Below are 22,931 nucleotides of genomic sequence, written 5' to 3' on the forward strand. Positions count from 1 at the left end.
GGGCCCTATGACCTACAGGGGTCCCTGTTTGAGGAGTGCTATGGCCCTAGCCCAGGCATAGGCAAACTCGGCCCTCTAGATGTTTTGAGACTACAATTCCCATCATCCCTGACCACTGGTCCTGTTAGCTAGGGATGATGGGAGTTGTAGTCCCAAAACATCTGGAAGCCCGAGTTTGCCTGTGCCTGCCCAAGCCCCTGCCTGGGTGTCTGGACAGAAGCAGCTCCTCACGGAACCCTTTAACGCAGCCTTTCTCAACCCTTTGGGTCCCCAGATGTTGTTGAACTACAACTCCCATCACCCCTAGCTAGCAAGGCCAGAGCTCAGGGATGATGGGAGTTGTAGTGCAACAACAACTGGGGACCCACAGGTTGAGAACGACTGCTTTAACGGGATACCCTTTCCCATGGAGGGGCAGGCAGAGGATACCTTCTCCCCTCCATCCAAGAATAAGGCTTACCCAATGCTTACTGCCACTCAAACCAATAGGCTCACCAGCAAACCCTTCACACCTGCAACCAACCCTTTAATCCCTCCATCACATCATTCAACCAAGATGTCGAAATACTGCAATGAAATGTGACATATATTTTTTTTAAAAAGTAATACTTACATCACTCTGAATTTGCATCATGTTCCTTGTCAGTTCAACATTCATGGCATCTGGCAGGTAGGTATAACGATGGAGCAGGTGTTTGTAGTGAGTATTAGAGGCTACATCCTGAGCCTGCTTGGCAGCTTGGATGCTGACCATCTCCACAGGTGTGTGATAGCAAGTCTTGCTCTTCTCATAGTCTTTCTTATACTCCCGTTCAGACTGCATCTTTGCCACATGCATAGAATGGACAAGCTTAGGGTCATCTTGCAGGCTTCTGAAACCAACATGTTTTCCTCTTGCTTTTTCATAGGCTTCTTTGTATTTGTACTAGAGTCCCAGCAGGAGAGAGAGAGAGAGAGAGAGAGAGAGAGAGAGAGAGAAGCTGTGTGTGGATATCCAGACTCAAAGCACCCATTTTTATACAAGTAATAAAAGAACTATCCCCTAGGTGAGACAAGACTGAGCAGATGTGGGTACTTACATCACTAGCAATGTTTCTTGAAGCCTTGGCCAGAGTAATTGGAATAGAATCACCCAATACGTTGTGTCCTTTGGCTATCAGTTCATGATAGCCCTGTTTATAATAGCTCTAGGAGGGGGGGAAATGATATTCACATATTTAGCAAGTAGTTCAAGCAACTATTGATCAATAACTCAGAATCCATCATCACAGAAAGCAAGGAATCTCAACTTTTAGGCTATGAAGAATGACTAGAGAATAAGTTACATTAAAACCAGTGGACAGCGGTGGTGAGAGGGGCTGTACATTCTGGCCCTATCCTCAACACTGCTAAAACAACCCATTGGCCATGTCCCCTCCCAGTAACATCTAAACATTCAACTGAACATGTGAAAGATGGCCATAGGTACACAAGGACTTCCATGCACTCCAGAACCCTGAGAAGTCAAACAGCAGGAACCCAAAAGCCTATCAGGAAACCTGCCAAAGGCAGCTAGTTCAATCCCACCGACTGTAAACTGTAGTCGTTCATCGTGATGGGTGCATATCCCATGCTGACATGACATTCGCTGTCTGAGCTTTAATCAAAGTAGCTTTAATCAAAATGTTATCTCCACATTATGATAGCCACATGGTTTCTATTATAACATCTAAATCTGCATTTGTTTACCAAAAGCATGAATGAAAGACACCTCTTTTTTTTTTTTAAGTGACTTACATCACTGATGTTGGCTGCGTTGTATTTAGCCTGGATGAACTGAGGGGCATCTGAAGGCAAGTGGTATTTGTGCTTGATTTCTTCTCCGGAAGTTTTGTATAGTCTCTGCAAACAAAAAGAACAGGATAATGATAAACTCTTCTGTTCTCAAGGAAAATGTCCCACAGAATACAATGAGCTGGCTAAATGTCCTCGGCTGCAAGCCCACACACACTGTGGGCTGCATTGAAAAAGCATAGGACTCTGCACTTCCGGGTCGGCGCCATCGCCGAATGGCGGACTCCCTCCGAGCTCCGGAGGGAGCCTGCTGGGTAGGGGTCGGGTCCTGCTGCGCCGGCGATGCGGGGACCCTTAAAAACCATGGGCGGAGATGCCCATGGACTTGGTGACTCGGCGGGCACCGTTTGCGCCCCCCCGACCCGCGAAGGAGCCTTTTTAAAGGCTGCGGAGCGGGTGACGGGGGGTGGTGGTGCTATGAGTCCACTGCTTCCCCTGCCTAGCGAAGCCGCATGCCATTCGGCGGAGAGCAACGACTTCTTCTTTGGAAATTTCAGATTTGGACTAAAAAGAACAACCCGTGAGTAAATTTATTGGACTTAAAAGGGAAATTTGATCTACGAATTTGGAGCGAGCGGGGGGGGGGTGCAAAAAGGAAGTCCGCCCCCCCCCTGTTGTAGATGGCTTAACGCAAGGATTTGACAACTAAGATCGAGAGATGAATTTGCTTATTTGGAAAAAAAAAATTAACTTCACGAAGGGAAATTACAACAATTGTGCTGGAGGAGAAGATTGGTTTGCGGGAACTAAAGTGCAACCCCCCCGGGAACCGGGAACGATCCGCTATGAGAGACTGGCGAAGAGACACAGAAACTTTGACAGCTGTCAAAGTAGCTGTCAAAGCAGGAAAATAAAAGAGAACTTTGTTACGATGGCTTTGCTGGTTAGATTTGTTACAATCTGGACATAAATTACTGGAAATAAAGGCAACAAGTTATTTGACTTTTGGGTCTGATCTGGAAAGAAATTAAGTTACCATATTCCCTCTAGAGGGAGACTGGGACATTGCAACAGTAACAGCAAGTGGAAAAATACTATGAATTTGAGCAGGACTTGTTATCTCTTGGGAAAGCTGCAAAAACGAAGCATTATTTTGTCTACAGAGGTTTCTATACTAAAGGAGACAATGGATTTATCTATTGAAGAAAGGAAGGGACTTGACGCAAGTTTATGTTCCTGAATAACAAAAGCCTCTGTAGAGAACAAGAAGTTTCTGAATTAGAAGGTTTCTGTGGCAGAACAGGAAAAAGCAAAGAGCTGGACTAAATTCGAAGTTGGAGCATTTGGAACATCCAAACTTTAAAAGGATCAAGAAACAGAATTTGAGTTAGACTCTTAAACACAGAGGTCTGGATGGAAGAAGAATGATCTTTTCTGAGAGTTTCTCCGAGATTGGACTTTTTGAACTTAAAAGCTATCAAAAGACGGCAAAGTGGAGCTGAGATATAGACGTGGATGCACCAGGCTGGCAGTAGACAATGGATGAATTTTGGGGATCGGAACCGGGGAATGGGGGGGGGGGAGATTTGGAACCCAAAGGCTGTAAAATTACATATTTTTTCTTTCTTTTCTTTTTGTTTTTTTTCTTGTCTGTTGTTTAAAAATAGGGGAATTCGTGGAAGGGAAATGGGGTTGATCTTAGGGAATTATATAAAATATAAGGAGAAATGGTTAATTAAGGTAAATAAGACAAATTAATTTGGAATAAATGGGCTAGTTAAAATTACAATAAGGCTTTAAAATTTGGGGTAAGAATTTGTGGAATCAACTTAAGGGAATGGAATACAAGAGGGGGAGGGGAGGGGAGGGGGAAGTCCGGGAAAGATGTCTCTGAAACTAAGTGTGAATTATATTTGTCTTTTCTTTCTATCTTTCCTTTTTATTCTGGAAAATCTTAATAAATTTTTAATAATAAAAAAAAAGAAAAAGCATAGGACTCAGCTTCCAAATAAACAGGCAGTAAATTTTGTCCTTAATAGTGGCTGGAAACTAAAAGTGTATATCTGCCTGCAGAATGGACTTCTGCTCATGCAACAAGACGCCCTTCAGCAGGGCCGGATTTAGGTTTGATGAGGCCCTAAGCTACTGAAGGTAATGGGGCCCTTTATATGTCCAGCTGTCCTTTATATGCTCCAGCTGTCCTTTGTCAACAACAAATTATTGCTGGTTTTTGTGTTGAATATATGCTATATGCCAGTGTTTCCCAACCTTGTGCCTCCAGCTGTTTTTGGACTAGAATTCCCATCATCCCTTGCCACTGGTCTTGCTAGTCAGGGATGATGGGAGTTGTAGTTCAAAAACAGCTGGAGGCACAAGGTTGGGAAACACTGCTATATGCTATATGCCAATTTATGGACCTAATAGGTATGTAGGTTTTATTTTATTTGTTTTTTATCTTATATTTTGGAAATGTACATCCAGGGGTTTTTTTCCTTTAATTTTTTTTGGGGGGGGCAAGAGAGTGGGGCCCTAAGTTATAGCTTGTTTAGCTTATATGTAAATCCGGCACTGCCCTTCATGGGAAACCTACCAGGGGCAGGAGATACATGCCAGGAGTGGGCGGGGCCAGAGGTAAGAGTGGGTGGAGCACTGGGAGTGACTCTTACTTTTGTAAACAGTAGGCTACATCCCAGGCAAACAGAAACCAGTTGTTTCTACATCCCCAGCTCTGAATCCAGGCAAACAAGATGCATCACCACAGTTCAATGGCACATTCCAGTCAGGGCATTAAGCAGGGCCAGTGAGGGGATGTGGCCTAGGTAATGGGTGTGATTTGAGAAGAGTCCTGGGGGCCAGACAGAATAGTCCCCAGGCCTGGGTTTTCCCACCCCTGAGCTAAGGGTAGAAAGCGCCTTAGCTGCAGTGCAACAACTGACAAAGCTCTTGACTTTGCTGCCTTCTGTCATACATCTGAGGGCGGGGCAGCTCCCTCATTAGAGTCTTTTCAGCTTAGGGCTTTATGTGAATATATATCTCCAAAACAAAAAAGATGGATCAGGTATCTCTCAAACAAATGCGGATTATTTCTCCACAATGTGTTTGTATGAGCACCTCATACAATGTTCCATTTCTTCCTAGATATTGTTAATTGCTTTGTTCTGGCATCTTTCCCTTAGGGCTACTCACGTCACTGAGCTGCAGTGCGTTCTGCTTAGCCTGGACCATGACAGGCGAGTCTACTATGCTGGTGAACTTGAGCGTGTCTGGGTGCTGGCGGTACTTCTTCTCATTCAAAGCATCTCCCGCTTTTCTAACTTTCTCTACATCCATTGAACCAATTGGGATCCACCCAATACCTTTCATCCAGCTGTTAAAGTCTGCCTTGTAAAGATTCTGGGTGGGGAAAAGAATGAAAAGAAAACAGTCAATCACATGAACAGGTAACAAAACAAAACAAAACCTCTTGGGACACACTTACATCACTCTGAATCTGCATCATGTTTTTGGACCGTTCCACGGTCATATCATCAGGCAACAATGTGTAATGGTGCACCAAGTGTTTGTAATTTGTGTTGCTAGCAATGTCCTGGGCTTTCTTGGCAGCGACAACGTTGACCATATCCAGCGGAGTGTTGTATTTGGTTTTGCTCTCTTCGTAAGCTTTCTTGTACTCCCGGTCCGACTGCATCTTGGCAACGTTCACATAATGGACCAGCTTGGGGTCGTCTTGGAGACTCTGGAAGCCAACCAGTTTACCCTTGCCAAGTTCATAGTCCTTTTTGTACTGGTACTGTCAGGACACACGCAAAAAATAGTATCAAAAGTGAGGTCGTTTTCCTGGTGAACAGCCCAATAGACCCTTTTCTGCCCCAGCCCTTTCTCTTCTTCCTTGGAGTCCGTTCCTTTTATCCCCTTCCTCTCTGCCTCATCTTCCCTTCCCAGTGAGATGCTGAGAGAGGGAAAGGTTGCTTTGATCTGTTCAACTGCAAAGGGCTTCTCCCTCACAACAGCCTCCTTCTGTTGTTCCATATATTTCAGCTTTTCCACTACTGTTTTCCCTGCAACACACCCTTCCTTTTTGCCCACCCTACACAGAGAGAAAGAGGCTGAGGCCCTCAAGCCACCCATCCCTGCTCTTGAATCCAGTAATTGAACCAAAGATTGCTATAAAATCATCATACCACCACCATTATTAATTAGATGATGATGGTGATGATGGTGGTGATGATGATGATGTTTCCTCCTCATACTCAATGCTTCTTTGAAAAGAGAATACTTACATCACTGGCCGCGTGTCTAGCAGCCTTGGCAGCTCTAATGGGAATAGCATCAATTCTTAGGTCATATCCCTTCGATTTCAGATCTTCCAGCCCCAGTTTGTAGCAGTTCTGGAGGAGAACAGAATGTTTCACTGAAACTACAGTTGGTTGCTATTCACCTATGCTTTAAAATTTAAGACTTGTGTGTGTTGCATAACAATGTATTGAGAGGAAACTTACGTCACTGAGATTGTAGGAATTAACCCTTGCCTGGAGAAACTGGGGAGCATCTGCCGGAAGGTGATATTTATGAATTACATCTTCATTTTTGGCTTTATAAATTACCTAGAACATAAATCAAGGTATATTATATTCAAGATATTCACAGTGTAGAATACTTTAAAGTTCACTATGTTTTATTGTACAGTTTTATGCTTAGAAAGCGAACTTTATAATTGAATCGCAACTAAGGGGTGGCATCCAATGATGTCCATCCATCGGTGGAAGGGATTTGTGGGAATTCACCAGAGGATATACCACTATTCATAGAAAATATCAGAGAAGTTCACAATAGTTATACATGAAATCATACAATAAAAACCATATTTTTTCTTTTCTTTTTTGAATCAGCTAACTATTATGGAAAGATGTATGAACAGTAGTATATAACTTTTAAAAAACAACCCTAAAATAATGATTTATTGGGTTAATTGATCCCATGATGACTCCAGAATAAAGTTAGCCAACACAAACGCAGACAACATGTGCCAATACTTACATCACTCCTTTGAGCTTGGTTGATTTTAGCCTGTACTACAACAGGGTCATCTTCAATTTGTGTAAACTTAATAGTGTCTGGATGCTGACGATATTTTCTCTGTTCAAAAGATTAAAGAAAATAAAACTACAATTCCTTCACAGGAAATTATATTTTGCTATTCCATTTCTTTCATTTTTTTTTGTATTATTGAAAGGATGCCTTTCAATAATAAGGATGCCCTGACTCAGAAATATTTAAAAATAATCCAGGTCTGAATTTGCTCACAAGAAAAGCTTTCCTGGCATTTTTTTTTCAAAAACAACCACTTAATTATATGATAAAGCAGCAAAATCAGTATCTCCATAACAACATACAAGAAAGTCCTCTTAACGGGATCTAGTCTTTGCAATGGAGAGATCTTTGACCAATATATTGTGTACATTCAGTTTCCATTCCAAAATACTCAGGCTGGCAAATGCCAGTGGATTTACCCATATTTACTCTGAAACCTACATATTGATATTGAGTTATTACATTCTTGATTGCGCATTTTAAACCCACAATGTAGCTGAACCAAATTTCCTAAATATATAAAATGGCTTCAGGACAGAACAAAACTCTTCTGTGTCATTTTGACCTCTGTATGTAAGTACAGTATGGGTTGGAGCCAGACTAAGTTAGGTGAACTTAGTTCCCAGTTAAATCAATTAGACTCAAGTCTTGAATCAACTGTTTCATTGATTTCAGTTGAAACTAAATTCAACTAGCAGGGCAGTCCTAATCATGCCTACTCAGAAGTAAGTCTTAGTCAATTCCATGGGATTTACTCCAAGGTAAATAGGATTAGGATTGTGGCCTTAATCTGTATCCAACACCAGTGGTCTAAAACGGGGTGTGGGCCACATTGCTAATGGCTTGTATTAACTTGCATGTACTTTATCTACTTTAGTTGCCAGTGTGTCATCAGAATGAGTGAATCCACTGAAACAACACAGACAAAGTTCTTTAAAAACGTAGAACCCCTGATCTGCTGTTTTGCTCAGAAACAAAGGACAGTCGTACCTTGGAAGTCGAACAAAATTCGTTCCGGAAGTCCGTTCAACTTCCAAAACATTTGAAAACCAAATCGCGGCTTCTGATTGGCTGCAGGAAGTTCCTGCAGCCAGTAGGAAGCCCCATCAGATGTTCAGGTTCCAAAAGAACGTTCACAAACCAGAACATTAACTCTGGGTTTGCGGAGTTCAGGAGCCAAAACGTCCGAGTTCCATGGCGTTCGGGATCCAAGGTACGACTGTAGTAGGAAGGATCATAGCACAGTAATAGAGATTGTGCTTTGCATACAAATGGTCCCTGACTCAATCCCTGGAAAACCTTGGCTAGATCAGTCAGTGGTATGATTAGGCAAAGGGCATCTTCTTGTGTTCCAAAAGGGAACAAATCTAGCCTGCCCTTCCAAACTAGCTTTTGAAACAGGTTACACGTGTGTAGCCCGTTTTTCGATAAGGCTAGGGAACAGAGTACACAGCATCAGTTTGTACATGTGATTCCTTGGTCAGATAGGGAAATGTGTTAGGAAGCCTGTCTCCATGCAGCACAGTCTCTAAACTGGCCTAGATCAGGGTCAATAGGGTTGATTCTACTTAGGGTCTACGTACCTCACTGATAATATCGGAAGCTCTCTTGGCTTTTTCAGCATCTAGGGACCCAAGTGGTATCCAGCCACAGCCTTTCATATCACTGTTGTAGTCAGCTCTGTATTCATTCTGGGAAAGACCATAAAAGCGACAAAATGCAATTAACTCAATTTACACAAAGAAAACCCTCTACAAATCCAGTGTGTAGAATTTAAGAATGTACATCACCAGCTGGGAACCCTCTATATTTTGGGGGGACTCCAATTCCCATCATCCCCAGCCAGCATGACTGTAATGTAAATGTTCTCAGGAGCTGATGCTTCAACTCCCGGATCACTGCAATCAACGGACAATGAAGCACAGGAATGACATGAAAGTGAACCCACATATTCCTTTGCTTTGCAGGTAAACCACAGAAAAAGCTATACTTCTAAGCATAAGAAAATGTTTGCTTTTCAAATCCACAGAGGCTTTCCCCCTAAACGTCTCTTATTCTACTCAACCTTTCTCAGAAAGTTAATCAAAAAGGTAAGGAGCCATCTGCTATTCCCTACTGATTTTTCTTCATTCAACCTTTGGGTCTGTTAAGCTGCAAGATCCTTTTCATTCTTGGCATCGTGGTGAACGTCTTAGAATTAGATTTTTAAGGTAGTTAAATATGGGAAGTACATAGGCTGCGTTAACAGCTGATGTTTCCACTTTATCCCAGCCCTAGCATGGTTTCTGTGGCTTGCTGTTGTTGAGTCCAGGAAAAGCCTAGGGAAAACATCGCATCTCTTTGAGTTTGTATGAAACCCTCCTTAGCTGAGCAATGCTAGACAAGCATAACTACTTACATCACTCTGTATAGCATTGGCTTTCTTGGCAAGTTCCACAGGAATACTGTCGGGGGGATAGCAGTAATTATGGATGAGGCGCTTGTAGTCTGTGTTGCTGATAATTGCCTGTGCTTTCTTTGCTTGTACTACTGGGATCATGTCCAACGGCGCTGTGTACTTGGTCTTTGACTCTTCGTAACCTTTCCTGTATTCACGCTATAAAAGAATTAACATGTACCTTTAAGAGTTAGAATTCCCAAAACAACCCAAAAATCCCCTAATACTTTGTAAAATACAGGCTGCTTGCATGGCTATGGTGAGACATGCCTTAATTACCGTATTTTTTGCACCATAACACTCACTTTTTTCCTCCTAGAAAGTAAGGGGAAATGTCTGTGGATGTTATGGAGGGAATGCCTACGGGTGGCAGGGGGGATCTGCTGCAATCGTGAGCAGAGGATCCATGGTTCCCCTTTCTTCCCTCCTCCGTGGATCGCTTTGAAACAGCAAAGCGGGAGAAGAGCCTCTGAGTGGGGAGGAGAGAGGGACAGAGAGCCTGCTTCTTTAAAGGAGCAAAGTGGGAGAGGAGAGGAGCCGCTTACACAAGTGTAAGCAGCTCCTGTCTGGTTGGTTCCTTTAAAGCAAGCAGGCTCTCTGTCCCTGTCTCCTCCCCAGTCAGCTCGCTACATAGCCTGCTTGCTTTAAAGGAGCAAAGTGGGAGAGGAGAGGAGCCTTCTCCCCTTATACCCCTCTCCTGCATTATTAGCAGCATCCTTCTCCACACACCCCACGCGTGTTCCTTCTCCCCTTAAACCCTTTTTCTGCATTATTAGCAGCATCCTTCTCCACATACCCCACGCGTGTTCCTTCTCCCCTTAAACCCCTCTCCTGCATTATTAGCAGCATCCTTCTCCACCCAGCCCACGCGTGCTCCTTGTTCCTTGAGTGCTTTTCCTTCCCTCCCCACTTAAAACGTGGTTACAAACCATGGATCCACATGGATCATCAGGATTTTTGCACTGGGTCACCTCAAATTCACCATCAGATCACATAGCATGTCCATGGCTACATCTTGCACCAAAAAAAATCACGCACCCACTGTTGCCTGGGGCCGCAGTGGTGCAAAAACGTGGTTACGAAGCATGGATCCACATGGATCCTCAGGATTTTTGCATTGGGCTACTCCAAACTCACTGTCAGATCACATGTCTGTGGCCACAGCATGAACCACAAAAATCATACATCCACTGTTTCGTTTAGAATATTTTTTTTCTTGTTTTCCTCCTCTAAAAACTACGTGCGTGTTATGGTCGGGTGCGTGTTATAGAGCGAAAAATACGGTATATCAAGATTGGGTTGCTGCAATACAGTAAAAATACACTAAACATTTACATCAATAGGATCTATCCAGATCATATTATTATTAGCTAATAGGACCAGTATTAGCAGAACTTTAACCTCTAAAAAGCATCAAACCAGAACAATAGGCATTCTACACTGGATTACCCATCAGTCTCTTACAGTATGGTAGTTTTCACTACGTGTCAGACATAGTTGTTACAAAAGTTCAGAAGCAGAGCTGACAACACAGTATTCTGTTTTCACTGGTTAACGTCTTGCCTTAAGCATTAAGATGGATGATCTGAATAGCCATCAAATAGGTACTAACGTTCTCATCTCCGCTTAATATCTCTAGGCCCTTTTTGGATTAAGTCATAATTGCCCAGCACAATCCTAAGCATGTTTATGTGAAAGTGAATCCCACTGTATTCAAAAAGGGTGTATTCAAAAAGGCTCCTTTTCTCAACTAAGTCCATAGCCTTCTGTTGAAAGGAATTTTGTGGTATCAATGGCTCATCATGAAGGGAAACATTTTCATGTTAATTTCACTTAAAGGTTGAACCCAAATATCTTTCAGAATTGTGCTTTCCTGGCACTCATTAACAAGACTAAGTCAGTATTGGATATAAATCACAGGTTATTATTTTTACACGTATTTAGAATTATTTTTTTTTTGCCATTTTCCCTTGCTTCTTGTTTTGTGGAATGGAAGGAGCTAAAAGTCTCTAAATAATCTGACGTTTCCAAATAATTTGGCACACGGCTGGCATCTTACCAGTGCTAACTACAATGTGTACAGAACGGGTACTTACATCGCTCTGCTGTTTGGCCACTTTCTGAGAATGTAGCATTTTAGGATCATCCTCGATGCTCAGAGCTCCAACCATCTTCCCTCTGCTCTGTTCATAAGCTTTCTTATATTCCACCTACATGGGGACAAGACATTAATGGTCTTCTACATTCTGTAGCCACTGCATAGAAATACAAATAATTTTTTTTAAAAAAAAATCTTCATTTTATGCAACACTTACATCACTGGCAATTTTTCGATTGGCTTTGGCGGCTAGAATCGGAATGGCATCAAACTTGATCTCAAATTTCTTATCTTTCGATGTGTCCCAGTCATACTTATAGCAAGTCTGACACAGAAGAATAAACAAATAACATGAAGAAGGTGTGACATAATATCAGGACTATAATGACATTAAATCTATCCATTGATTGTAGAGAATATATACAGTCGTACCTCGGAAGTCGAACAGAATCCGTTCCAGAGGTCCATTCGACTTCCAAAATGTTGCTTTATTTACAAAAGATGAGCCAAAATCTGGCTTTGAGGCAACTCTTTACTTAATGATGGCTTTGTAAGCACTCTGCTCATCAAACTTGCAGGCCTGAACTTAAAAAAACCCCAAGGAAAGTGCTTTCCTGTTATACTGCTCTCCCCTGCTTTTTGGCCATTTCAGTACTATCCTATCAGGTCTACCAGAAGATCTGAATTAATCCTTTTGACTCCATTAAGTGGCTGCACCCACCTATTTAACAAGTGAAGGCTCATACTCACATCACTGATGTTATATGCATTGACTCTGGACTGGAGGAACAAGGGGGCGTCCGGAGGGATGGAACATTTGAATTTCTCACTCTCATGTTTGGCTTTGTAGTTCAGCTGAAATGTAGGATGAACAAATAATATTCTGAGTCAGTGTTGTCACAAGATGAAGCTAGGTCCCGTGAAACATAAAACGAGGCAGGAGTTTTATGTTTTGAGTTGTCAGGTAACTTACATCGCTCAGCTGCTTGGAATTAATCTGTGCTTGTACCATCACGAGTGAATCTGGCACTTGTGTAAATTTGAGCTTATCGGGATGCTTTTTGTAGGCATACTAGGAAGACACGAAAGCAAAAATAAAACAAAATGGCAGTTGATTTCCAGTAGGCCATAAATAGAGTTTTATAAACCAATTCAGATATCACACCCCCATTCATTCATTCATTCATTCAGCAAAAGTATAACTGGGGGCAACACAAGAGGCAACATTGACATTCACAAATCTTAAAGTTCTCTGTCTGACTGTCAAAAATATTAAGCATCCAAGAGCTCTCGTATGTCCTCCAGCCAGGGAAGTGTGAAATATTCGGGTAGATTTTACCTGGGAATCACAAGCATAATCTAACTCTGCCACAGTACACAGACAGTGATGGATGTTATCACTTGCACAGCTATGGCTATAAAGGGTGAATAGCATTGGTATGTATGGTTTTCCTTGGGAAAGCATGCATGCGGCAAAGCACATTTTGGCCACAAGATGTCACAAGAAACTTGTAAAAGGGGAAATGATACTTGACCCATATAGAAGTGAAAGAGGACCCAGCAGTTTTATTTTAATGAAAAGCAGCCCCAGGAAGCTACAGTTCTGAACAGATGAGCAGTGGGGGGGGGGGGGGGAGAGAGAAGCAGATTATGGCAGGCCTATTTCCCCCGCTACTTCTACCTCAAAGGTCCAGCCTCCTAGAAGGTTGCTTTTCATTAAAAGAAAAGCATCATGTCTCTAATTTGTGAGAACAAATTGAAAGCAAACACTGACATAATAGCTGATAAAATGCATATGTCAGGAGAGGGGACTGAAAAGTTTTTATTGTTGGTTCATTTTTATTAATTAGCAGAAAGCTGAGGTGCGCAATTTGTCAAGTCAGTACCAACACTGGCGTATATACACCTGCTAATTTTTGTCTCTCTTTTTACTCATTGACTCCTCATCTCTCACTTAAGCCAGCAATGGCAGGTACATCTCTGCAGGCCACGAATGCTGCTTGGTGGGTGGAGAGCCAGATTTCCTTGTCTGGTGTGCGACTGCATGTTAGAGAGTGTGGAGTTGGGGTCAAATGCGCCCCCGTTGTGTGTGTGCGTGTCCATAAGAGCTCCCACCCTCAAAACTTCAAGTAAATAGAATTCTAGTACGTAGTTCTTTTCTTGCTCCTTCCATTAATTTCGTGGAACTGTATAATGACTGTATAATGTGAAGTCACTCAGGATATAAGTAAGATCTTGCAGAATCCACGACTTACGTCTTTGCACTGGTCTAGCTTCTTCATGGCTTCATATTCTTGAGTTATGGTCTGAGGGAAGTAGCCCTTTCCCTTGTCCTCTTCATAGTCGGCTTTGTAGTTTTTCTAGGAAAGGTCACAAGGGGTCAATAACCACCATGAACTCTATCTGAACAGGTTAAGGAAGTGGAATTCATACTTACATCACTCTTCATGGCTGCAACTTTCATGCAGTGTGATTGGTATGGGTCCTCAAAGGTGCCTATGTAGCGGCCCAAGATATTCTGCTGATATCCCTCTTTATATTTAACCTGGAGGAGAAGTGCCACATGTTAAAATAGGCATAATTGTTACAATAGGCATAATGGGGTTTAGCAAAGTCTTCTTTAGGCCATAAACCTAAGAGCAATTGCAACCACACTTACATCGCTGAAGCCTTTCAGCACATTGTCAAGTTGATACTTCGGGGTATCGCAGTAGTTGATACTTGTTCCTTTAGCTTTTTCATATGCTTCCTTATATAGTCTCTGACGGGAGTGAAATATAAAAGTCATCATGTAGCAATAAAAGTTGACTGTGCAGGCCATTACAGTTTGTTTTTGGTTTTTTTACACATCAACTGAACCTGAATAAAGAGCATTGTGAAAAGAGAGCAAAGGGGTGCAGAAAAGAGGGTGTAAGAAATCTGTGTTTTAGTGTGGCAGCAAGCTACACTTTGGAACTCCCTGCCAATTGAGATCAGGCAGACACATTCGCTGTACTCTTTTCGGTGCCTGTCAAAACCTTTTTTTGTTTTGGCCAGTCCATCCAGACAGATAGACATGTTGGCACGTTTTAATCTTTTCTCTTTAGCCACTGTTGATTTTAATCACCTTTTCAAAAATGTTAAAATTGGACCTTAACGTCTTTAATTAACCATTTTTTAACGTTTTATTTTATAGTTGTAAACTGCTTTGAGGGTGTTGTTGTTGTTTAACAACAAAGCGGTGCATCAATTTTGTTAAATAAAAAAATAAATGCATAAAAATAAACATGCATCTAGAACTACCTTGGCATACTCTCCCTTTATATACAGTCGTACCTTGGTTCTGCAATACCTTGCAACTCAAACGTTTTGGCTCCCGAAGTTAGTGCTCTGGTTTGTGAACGTTCTTTGGAACCGTACGTCCAATACAGCTTCCAGTTGAGTGCAGGAAGTTCCTGCAGCCAATCAGAAGCCGTGCCTTGGTTTTCGAACATTTTCGGAAGTCGAAAAGACTTCCGGAACGGATACCGTTTGAGAACCAAGGTACGACTGTATATTTAACGACAGTGTAACAGGCAGTGCACTATCTATTTGGTCCTAGGATGGAGTTGAGAGGATCCAGATAGCTATGGGGTGGCCCTTTTGGCTATATACTGGAGCTTCTGCACATATACTAGCAAGGCTTTTCAGGGCTCCACCCTTCTGCTCCTCAAAAACCACAAAAAGTCACTCCAAGAGCTGAGGTAGCCTGGGTTGCAGCATGACTAGGATCTAGTCTAGAAAAGAGAAAATGGGGGAGCCCATGAGGGCAGCATGCTTGGGCACATGTGCTTGGCTATTTGAATCCTGGACAGACCTTAACTTAATACAGGAAGCTACATTCCAGCCATGTGAAAGTCAGAGGTGGTTTCTATAAACATCCATTCTTCACCCCCTGGGCACATGAACATACACGCTTACCTTTCCATTATCCATCCAGACCATTATCACAATTCACAGGCACATAGCAGCTAGGCAAAAGCAATGAAGAAGCATGCAGAACAGGACTGGCAAAGGGGGTGGCCTGGGGGCGTCCCACTAGATGGAATGTTCTATACTTGCTGATTCATAATTTTGACTACAGAACTGGTGGCAGTTTATCAATGCTTGACAGAAACAGCTTTTGAAAGACCTGTAGGACTCTTCTAATATACAGCAGCAGCATTATTATTGTTACTATTATTATTATTAATAACATTTACATCAGTATTGGACGTGATTTACACATTATGATTTTTGCAAATATTTCAGAATAGTTTTATTGCAGGGAGTCAGAAGTACTTAAATAAATGGATGAAGAATATGGTACCCTGCAGGTATCCTCCTATCGGTGCTAACCGGTGTAGTGTGTACGGAATGGGTACTTACATCGCTTTGCAGTTTGGCTACTTTTTGAGAATGTAGCATTTTAGGATCATCCTCGATGCTCAGAGCTCCAACCATCTTCCCTCTGCTCTGTTCATAAGCTTTCTTATATTCCACCTACATGGGGATAAGACATTGATGGTCTTCAACATTCTGCACTGCAAGCTGATCCAAATCCAAATCTGCATTTCTCTGCAACACTTACATCACTGGCAATTTTTCGATTGGCTTTGGCGGCTAGAATCGGAATGGCATCAAACTTGATCTCAAATTTCTTATCTTTCGATGTCTCCCAGTCGTACTTATAGCAAGTCTGACACAGAAGCAGAAGAAACAAATAACATGAGGAAGGTGGGGCATAATATTAGGATGATTTAATGCAAAAATTGATCCATTTATTATGGTGTTCTTGTCGTTGTTATTATTATTAATTATATTTATATACAGGCCTTCAACATAAGATCTCAGGGCGGCTCACAGAGTAAAATAAAATAAAATAATGTAGTATAAACACCAACAACTGGGAATTGTTGGCCTGCGAGAGCTCCAATTGGAGAACAGCCTTCACCAAAGGCATCATGGACTTTGAAGAAGCACGAACTCAGGACGAAAGGGAGAAACGTGCTAAGAAGAAGGCACGCTTGGCAAATCCTCACCATGATCAACTCCCACCCGGAAACCTATGTCCCCACTATGGAAGGATGTGACGATCCAGAATTGGCCTCCACAGCCACTTATGGACACACTGTAAAGACCACATTCTAGGAAGGCAATCTTACCCAGCTAAGAGTGATTGCCAAAGAAGAAGCAGAAAATATTGCAGAAGGTATATAACGCTCTAATTGTATAAGACATTTTTTTTTAATTAAAATCGCTAGAGAGTTGATTGCTTCATTATACAAGCCTTCCCCTACAAAAGCAGCTGATAACATTCATAAGCAACTAATGAACATAAAAGTCTACTATCCCCAGGGCTCACAAATCACCATCATTGAATAACAAAGCTCAGTCCTAGAAAGAACATGTCATGTTCTAATGTACTTACATCACTGATGTTATATGCATTGACTCTGGACTGGAGGAACAAGGGGGCATCTGGAGGAATGGAACATTTGAATTTCTCACTCTCATGTTTGGCTTTGTAGTTCAGCTGAAATGCAGATGAACAAATAATGACACTGAAGGCTTCAGCTGAAATGCTAGCACAATGAAACTGAGTAAGAGGTAAGAACATTTACCCTCTCTAATACACACCATTTGTGTGACAATTGTTCAACCATTTCTATCATGCACACAAGTCAAGGGACAAGGACTCAGGTCAAGGGCATAAACCTTTCAAGGAATCTGGAATCCGCACATCTCTGTTAACAGAGTAGGCCAGTGTGTATTCCTGCTTCTGCATAAATCTATCGAGTCATCTTACAGAACAAGTATTATGCCCATTTCTGAATTGTTGATCTGTTTGTTCTGGGTCACTTCCAGTGTTGTCGCGAGGTGAAGCCACAACATCACCACCGGAAGCTTGTTTGCCAGACACGGTCTAGTGAAACCTAAGAGTTTGTTGCTTGAGGGAGTTTGTTTGAGTTGCCAGGTAACTTACATCACTCAGCTGCTTGGAATTGATCTGCGCTTGTGTCTGAACAGGAGAATCTGTCACTTGTGTAAATTTGAGCTTATCAGGATGCTTTTTGTAGGTATGCTAGAGGGAGGAAAAAGGCAAAGACATTTAATTTCCAGCAGGTACCAGTAATAACAGAATTATACACCATTAAATCGCTTTGAGGTTGTTGTTGCTTTTACAAATCAAGCAGTACATAAATTTTATGAAATAAAAAAAAAAAGTAAATAAATAAATAAATAAATAGACTTCTAATTCAATTCAGATACAGCAGTATTCATTTATTCATCAAAAATACTACTGGCCAACCAAGATTGCAAGACTGTCTTTTGCAGATCTGAAAGAACTCAAGACTACAAAAGTTATAAAGTTCCAATGGGCTTCAGATGTCCAGCTCATGAAATATGAAACAGATTTTAGTATATTTACTGTTCAACATCATCTTATGGGATTTCACAGACAACAGAATCACAGATGATGGTGCAACCCTGGCACAAAACCATATATACTTGCCAAGCACCATACATACATATGGCTGGGCTGGCTGTATATATAAATCAGAGGCATAGACCATTATTTGCCCTGCTGTGGCTAAAGAGAGTGCGTAACGTTAGTGTACATAGTTTTACTTGAGATGCGTGAGAAAGCTTAGCATATTCTGGCCAGTAGATGTCACAAGAAACCTGTAAAAAGCATATGAAGATGTCACCTTTCAAAATTACGAGACCTGAGGGTTAGCTACAATTCACATGCAAATGACTGCAGAAAGCCACACCATTTTTATTTTAATGAAGTAAAGCCCCAAGAGGCTGAAATTCTCAGCAGAGTAGTAGCTGAAGCTTTTCTCCGTTGGACATTTTCCAGCTCAAAATCATTCTCTTCCTCATATTCTCCCCCCCCCCCCAATAATAACCTGCCTTCTATGACTGCTTTTCAGTCAAAGAGAAGTATTACAGCTCCATTACATGCCTTCATGAGTAATGTATAATTTGCACCTGACTCAAAAGAGACCTTTTATTAGCAGGATGAATATTTCAAAAGAAGGAAGAGCACTTATCTTCAGTTCTGTGAATTATTAAAGTCAATGATTGATGCAATTAATTAGTACTGAGCCTAAGCCTGATCTTTGGCTTGTGTATATATGTTAACATAGAAGTGTATTTGTTGATTCATCTGTGTTTTAAATTGTGATTTACACATTTGAAATGTTTCATGCTTCCGGAAAATCTGTAAGAAATTTTAAAAGAAAACACTTCAGCTCCTTCCATGAAGTCCTTGAAATTCCTGATCACGTAGCATAAGATAAGATAGGACAAAGGTGAGATCCCATAGGAAGCAAATACTCACATCTTTGCACTGGTCTAACTTCTTCATGGCTTCATATTCTTGAGTTATGGTCTGAGGGAAGTAGCCCTTTCCCTTGTCCTCTTCATAGTCGGCTTTGTAGTTTTTCTAGGAAAGGTCACAAGGGATCAATAACCACCAGAAACTTCATCTGAACAGGGGAAGACAGCATAAGGAAATTGAATCCATACTTACATCACTCTTCATGGCTGCAACTTTCATGCAGTGTGTTTGATATGGGTCCTCAAAGGTGCCTATGTAGCGGCCCAAGATATTCTGCTGATATCCCTCTTTATATTTAACCTGGAGGAGAAGTGCCAAAAGTTACAACAAACTTACCAGTTTATGGAAGTCTCATTGGGACCACTATTTAATTGCTGCCATACTTACATCGCTGAAGTTTTTCAGAACGTTGTCAATCTGATATTTGGGAGTGTCACAGTAATTAATGCTGGTTCCTTTCGCTTTTTCATATGCTTCCTTATATAACCTCTGCCAGGTGGAAGGAAAAGCCATATTGTAAAAGACCCCCATCAAATAGCATGATTCCCCCTACTCATCATGGTGCCATTAATTTAGCAAGCTTGGGCTGCCTTAGATTTGCTGAGAAGGGATATTTGGATTCAAATGCACATTTTTTTTCTGACCCAGGATGGTAAGAATTTAGGCAGAGCCTTGCTGGATCAGACCAAAGAACCCTGTTTGCAACAGTGGTTAGCAGAGATGCCCTATAATTTATTTATTTGTTTTATTTCATTATTATTGGTGGTAGTAGTAGTAGTAGTATACCCTACCCATTTGGGTGGCTTCCAGCAAAATATTAAAAATACAATAAAACGTCAGACATTAAAAACTTCCCTAAATAGGGCTGCCTTCAGATGTCTTCTAAAAGTCAAGTAGTTTATTTCCTTGACATCTGATGGGAGGGTGTTCCACAGGAAGGTCTCCATTACTGAGAAGGCCTTCTGCCTGGTTCCCTGTTACTTGCCTTCTTGCAGTGAGGGAACCTCCAGAAGGCTGTTGGAGCTGGACCTCAGTGTTTGGGCTGAACGATGGGGGCAGAGATGCTCCAGGTATACTGGGCTGAAGCCGCTTAGGGCTTTAAATGTCAGCACCAGCACTTTGAATTGTGCTTGGAAACGTACTCGGTGTGTATGGTCTCGGCAGCCACTCCCAGTCAACAGTCTAGCTTTCTGGATTAGTTGTAGTTTCCGAGTCACCTTCAAAGGTAGCCCCACGTAGAGTGCATTGCAGTAGTCCAAATGGGATATAACCAGGGCACGCACCACTCTGGTGAGACAGTATGAGGGCAGGTAGGATCTCAGCCTGCATGCCAGATGGCCTCCATGGACAACTGAGAGTCCAAAATAAGAACCAGAGTGCGCATCTGGTCTTTTTGGGGCACGGTTACCCCGTTCAGGACCAGGGAGTCCTCTACACCTGCCCTGCCCCTCAAGAACAATACTTCTGTCTTGTCAGGATTCAGCCTCAATCTGTTAGCCGCCATCCATCCGCCAAATGCCTCCAGACACTCACACAGGACCTTCACTGCCCTCATTGGTTCAGATTTGAAGGAGAGGTAGAGCTGGTTATCATTTGCATACTAGGTGGTGGACACCTAGCCTAAACCCCCTGATGATCTCTCCCAGCAACTTCATGTAGATGTTAAAAAGGATGGGGGAGAGGACGGAGCCCTGAGGCACCCCACAAGTGAGAGCCCAGGGGTCTGAACACTCACCCCCCCACCGCCACTTTCTGAACACGGCCAAGGAGGAAGGAGCGGAACCACTGCGTAATAGTGCCCCCAGCTCCCAGCTCCTCTAGACTGTTCAGAAGGATGTTATGGTCGATTGTATCAAAGGCTGCTGAGAGATCCAACAGAACTAGGGAACAGCTTTCACCTCTGTTCCTATCTGTCCATGAAGGCAACAGACCTCTCTCCACTCCTTCTCCTCTAACTACTAGCATTCCAAAGTATCTGAATCTGAAGGGCCCATTCAGCTATTGTGGCTAACGATTTTGATAAGTTTTTAATCAGAGGCACATTTTTAATCAATAAAAGGTTGTTAGTCAGTTGATCTAGCTAACTTGCAAAGTAAATCCATAGGCTTGCAAAGCAAATCCATAAAAAGAGTCCTAATTCTGAATAATGAATGGCTACAACAAACTATTGATTGGTCTTGGCCAAAATTATCCCTGGAGAAATGAACCACACTTACATCATTCACAAGATTTCCAGCAGCTTTCAGATGTTTAAGCAGTGGGTTCTCTGTAGCTGGAAGCACATTATAATCTGTAGAAGCCTTGGATTTTTCGTAATCTTCTTTGTATTTTATCTAGCAAAATTAAGAAGAAAAACACACACTTTTCCAAACTTGTGTACTTTGAGTCTCTTAAATTCCTGGTTGGCACTATTTATAGTGTTGCTTATCTTTCACTTCTTTTTATAAAATATGTTTGAGTAATTTACTTAGCTTCTTCAGCGAGGGAAAAGTGCAAAACTAAGACTCTTAAGAAATTTAGTGCCATTTACAGCCAACAGTTGGCATTTCTTCTGTGATTCAAGCAGCTGTTTGTGCTCATCTCATGTGATGCAAGTAAAATGTGTTATACCTGCAAGTGATGCTCTGTGTGTGTGTTTAAACAAAAAACTCTTTTCAGGCTGTATTATCCATTGTGCTGAAGTTATGCTATGGAATCTGAGAAAGATAACAACGGGCAAAAACAATGTATTGTCAGTGCCCAGTGTCTTCAGTAATACTAAGAGCCAAGAGAATTGCCAACTGCTCAATGTTGCGGAGCCCAGCAGCAAGGTGACTTTGACCACAGAGGCAGATTAAGCAGCTATCTGGGGCAGCACAATACAAGGGGAGACCACGGAAGCTGACCTTTCTGCATGCAAACAGAGAGCCAATCAAGAATACTCCCCATTCCACCTAAGGCAGCAAAAGGCCTTGAACATGTTGAAAATGGATGCAATATTCATTTCACTTGCAAAACGGGAATAACAGTGGATGCCTATTCAAATACGGATTGGGAAATTGCTAAAGTATTTCAGAGAGGGCACAATCTAAATAAGTACTGAGAATATTAAGCATACCTTACTGGCAGCAATTCCAGCTTTCTTATTAACTGCATACTCTGGTGTTTCAGTCTGCATAAAGTAGATTTGGTCTTTCTGATTCTCCCAGTCTTCTTGGTATTTTCTCTGTAGGGAGCAGAAAATACAGTTATACTCAGTTCAGTAAAATACAGGTCTAAGTTGGAATTTAACTGGGAAAGGAAATGAGAATCTAGAAAGCAGCGCGGAAACGCAATGATCAAAGCACAAAATCCGTGCTCATTTGCTGAATTGCAATACACTTTCTTTACCGGGCTCAAGTTATCAGCATTCATTCTGGCAACTGCAACATCATAGCATGGAGTTTGGCTCCATTTGCCCCTGATCTTCTTGTCATAGTCTTCATGATAGTTGCGCTGTAGAAAACAAAAGCAAATACTGAACTGTGCACAGCCAACTAAAGTAAAGGAATCACATCAACTCCTATAATATGTTTGTTTCTTCACAGCTGCTATGAAACTGCTATACTTTTCAACATCCCCTTAAATGTTTCCCATTTTCCTTTTTACTCCTGAGCATTACTGGGAGGTGAGGGGACTGCAACTTGAATTTGTACAGAACTCACTCTCTCTCTCTCTCTCTCTCTCTCTCTCTCTCTCTCCTTCATTGGTTTAAAAAACTGTGTAACATAAGTAATCAACAGAAAGGGAAAACAAAAATAAACATTCATTCCATAGTTGGTGCTTGTTGCATGTAACAATTTGTAGTTGGATTCAACATGATCTCTGGTCCCCCCATTGTGGCTCCCAAATTATATTCTTTATCTGCACGCTAAATTTTGTCTCCTCTAGGTTGTTTCAATTACATTAATTTTATAAGATTCCCCTATTACATGCAGAAAGTCAATCCAGATCTGCCAACAGATTTATATTTTTGCAATGTCCTTTTAAATAAACTCTGTATACATCCCACTCCCTATTGAATTTTTCATCGGTAACATCTGGGAACCTTGCTGATAATCTGGCTAGTTTTGCATATTCCCTCAGTTTGTTTTGCCGGTCTAATTTGGATGGGAGAGCTTCTCCTTTCCAACCTTTTGCAATTAAAATTCTGGCTGCATTTCATG

General features: G+C 41.8%; 1 protein-coding gene across 50 annotated transcripts in view; it reads right to left on the minus strand.

Moving 5' to 3' along the window:
- The window catches only part of NEB (nebulin), a 164,189-nt gene that overhangs the window by 121,687 nt on the left and 19,571 nt on the right, over nt 1-22,931 (minus strand). For 44 of the 50 annotated variants that reach the window (XM_079991998.1, XM_079991972.1, XM_079991969.1 and 41 more), the window contains 27 exons: nt 22,117-22,221; nt 21,845-21,952; nt 20,964-21,080; nt 19,135-19,236; nt 18,940-19,047; nt 18,748-18,852; nt 17,383-17,481; nt 16,828-16,932; nt 15,988-16,095; nt 15,786-15,899; nt 14,059-14,160; nt 13,837-13,944; nt 13,655-13,759; nt 12,373-12,471; nt 12,150-12,254; nt 11,617-11,724; nt 11,398-11,511; nt 9,263-9,460; nt 8,448-8,555; nt 6,811-6,909; nt 6,273-6,377; nt 6,054-6,161; nt 5,252-5,563; nt 4,960-5,166; nt 1,777-1,881; nt 1,080-1,187; nt 614-925 (listed from right to left, as the gene is read on the minus strand). In XM_079991998.1, coding sequence (XP_079848124.1) covers nt 614-925; nt 1,080-1,187; nt 1,777-1,881; nt 4,960-5,166; nt 5,252-5,563; nt 6,054-6,161; nt 6,273-6,377; nt 6,811-6,909; nt 8,448-8,555; nt 9,263-9,460; nt 11,398-11,511; nt 11,617-11,724; nt 12,150-12,254; nt 12,373-12,471; nt 13,655-13,759; nt 13,837-13,944; nt 14,059-14,160; nt 15,786-15,899; nt 15,988-16,095; nt 16,828-16,932; nt 17,383-17,481; nt 18,748-18,852; nt 18,940-19,047; nt 19,135-19,236; nt 20,964-21,080; nt 21,845-21,952; nt 22,117-22,221 — 3,474 coding nt within the window. The remainder of the gene's footprint in view (nt 1-613; nt 926-1,079; nt 1,188-1,776; nt 1,882-4,959; nt 5,167-5,251; nt 5,564-6,053; nt 6,162-6,272; nt 6,378-6,810; nt 6,910-8,447; nt 8,556-9,262; nt 9,461-11,397; nt 11,512-11,616; nt 11,725-12,149; nt 12,255-12,372; nt 12,472-13,654; nt 13,760-13,836; nt 13,945-14,058; nt 14,161-15,785; nt 15,900-15,987; nt 16,096-16,827; nt 16,933-17,382; nt 17,482-18,747; nt 18,853-18,939; nt 19,048-19,134; nt 19,237-20,963; nt 21,081-21,844; nt 21,953-22,116; nt 22,222-22,931) is intronic. The other 6 variants (XM_079992011.1, XM_079992013.1, XM_079992002.1 and 3 more) reach the window with 3 other exon arrangements.

This window comes from Podarcis cretensis (genome assembly GCF_951804945.1).
Source record: "Podarcis cretensis genome assembly, chromosome: 1".
Classification (NCBI taxonomy): domain Eukaryota; kingdom Metazoa; phylum Chordata; class Lepidosauria; order Squamata; family Lacertidae; genus Podarcis; species Podarcis cretensis.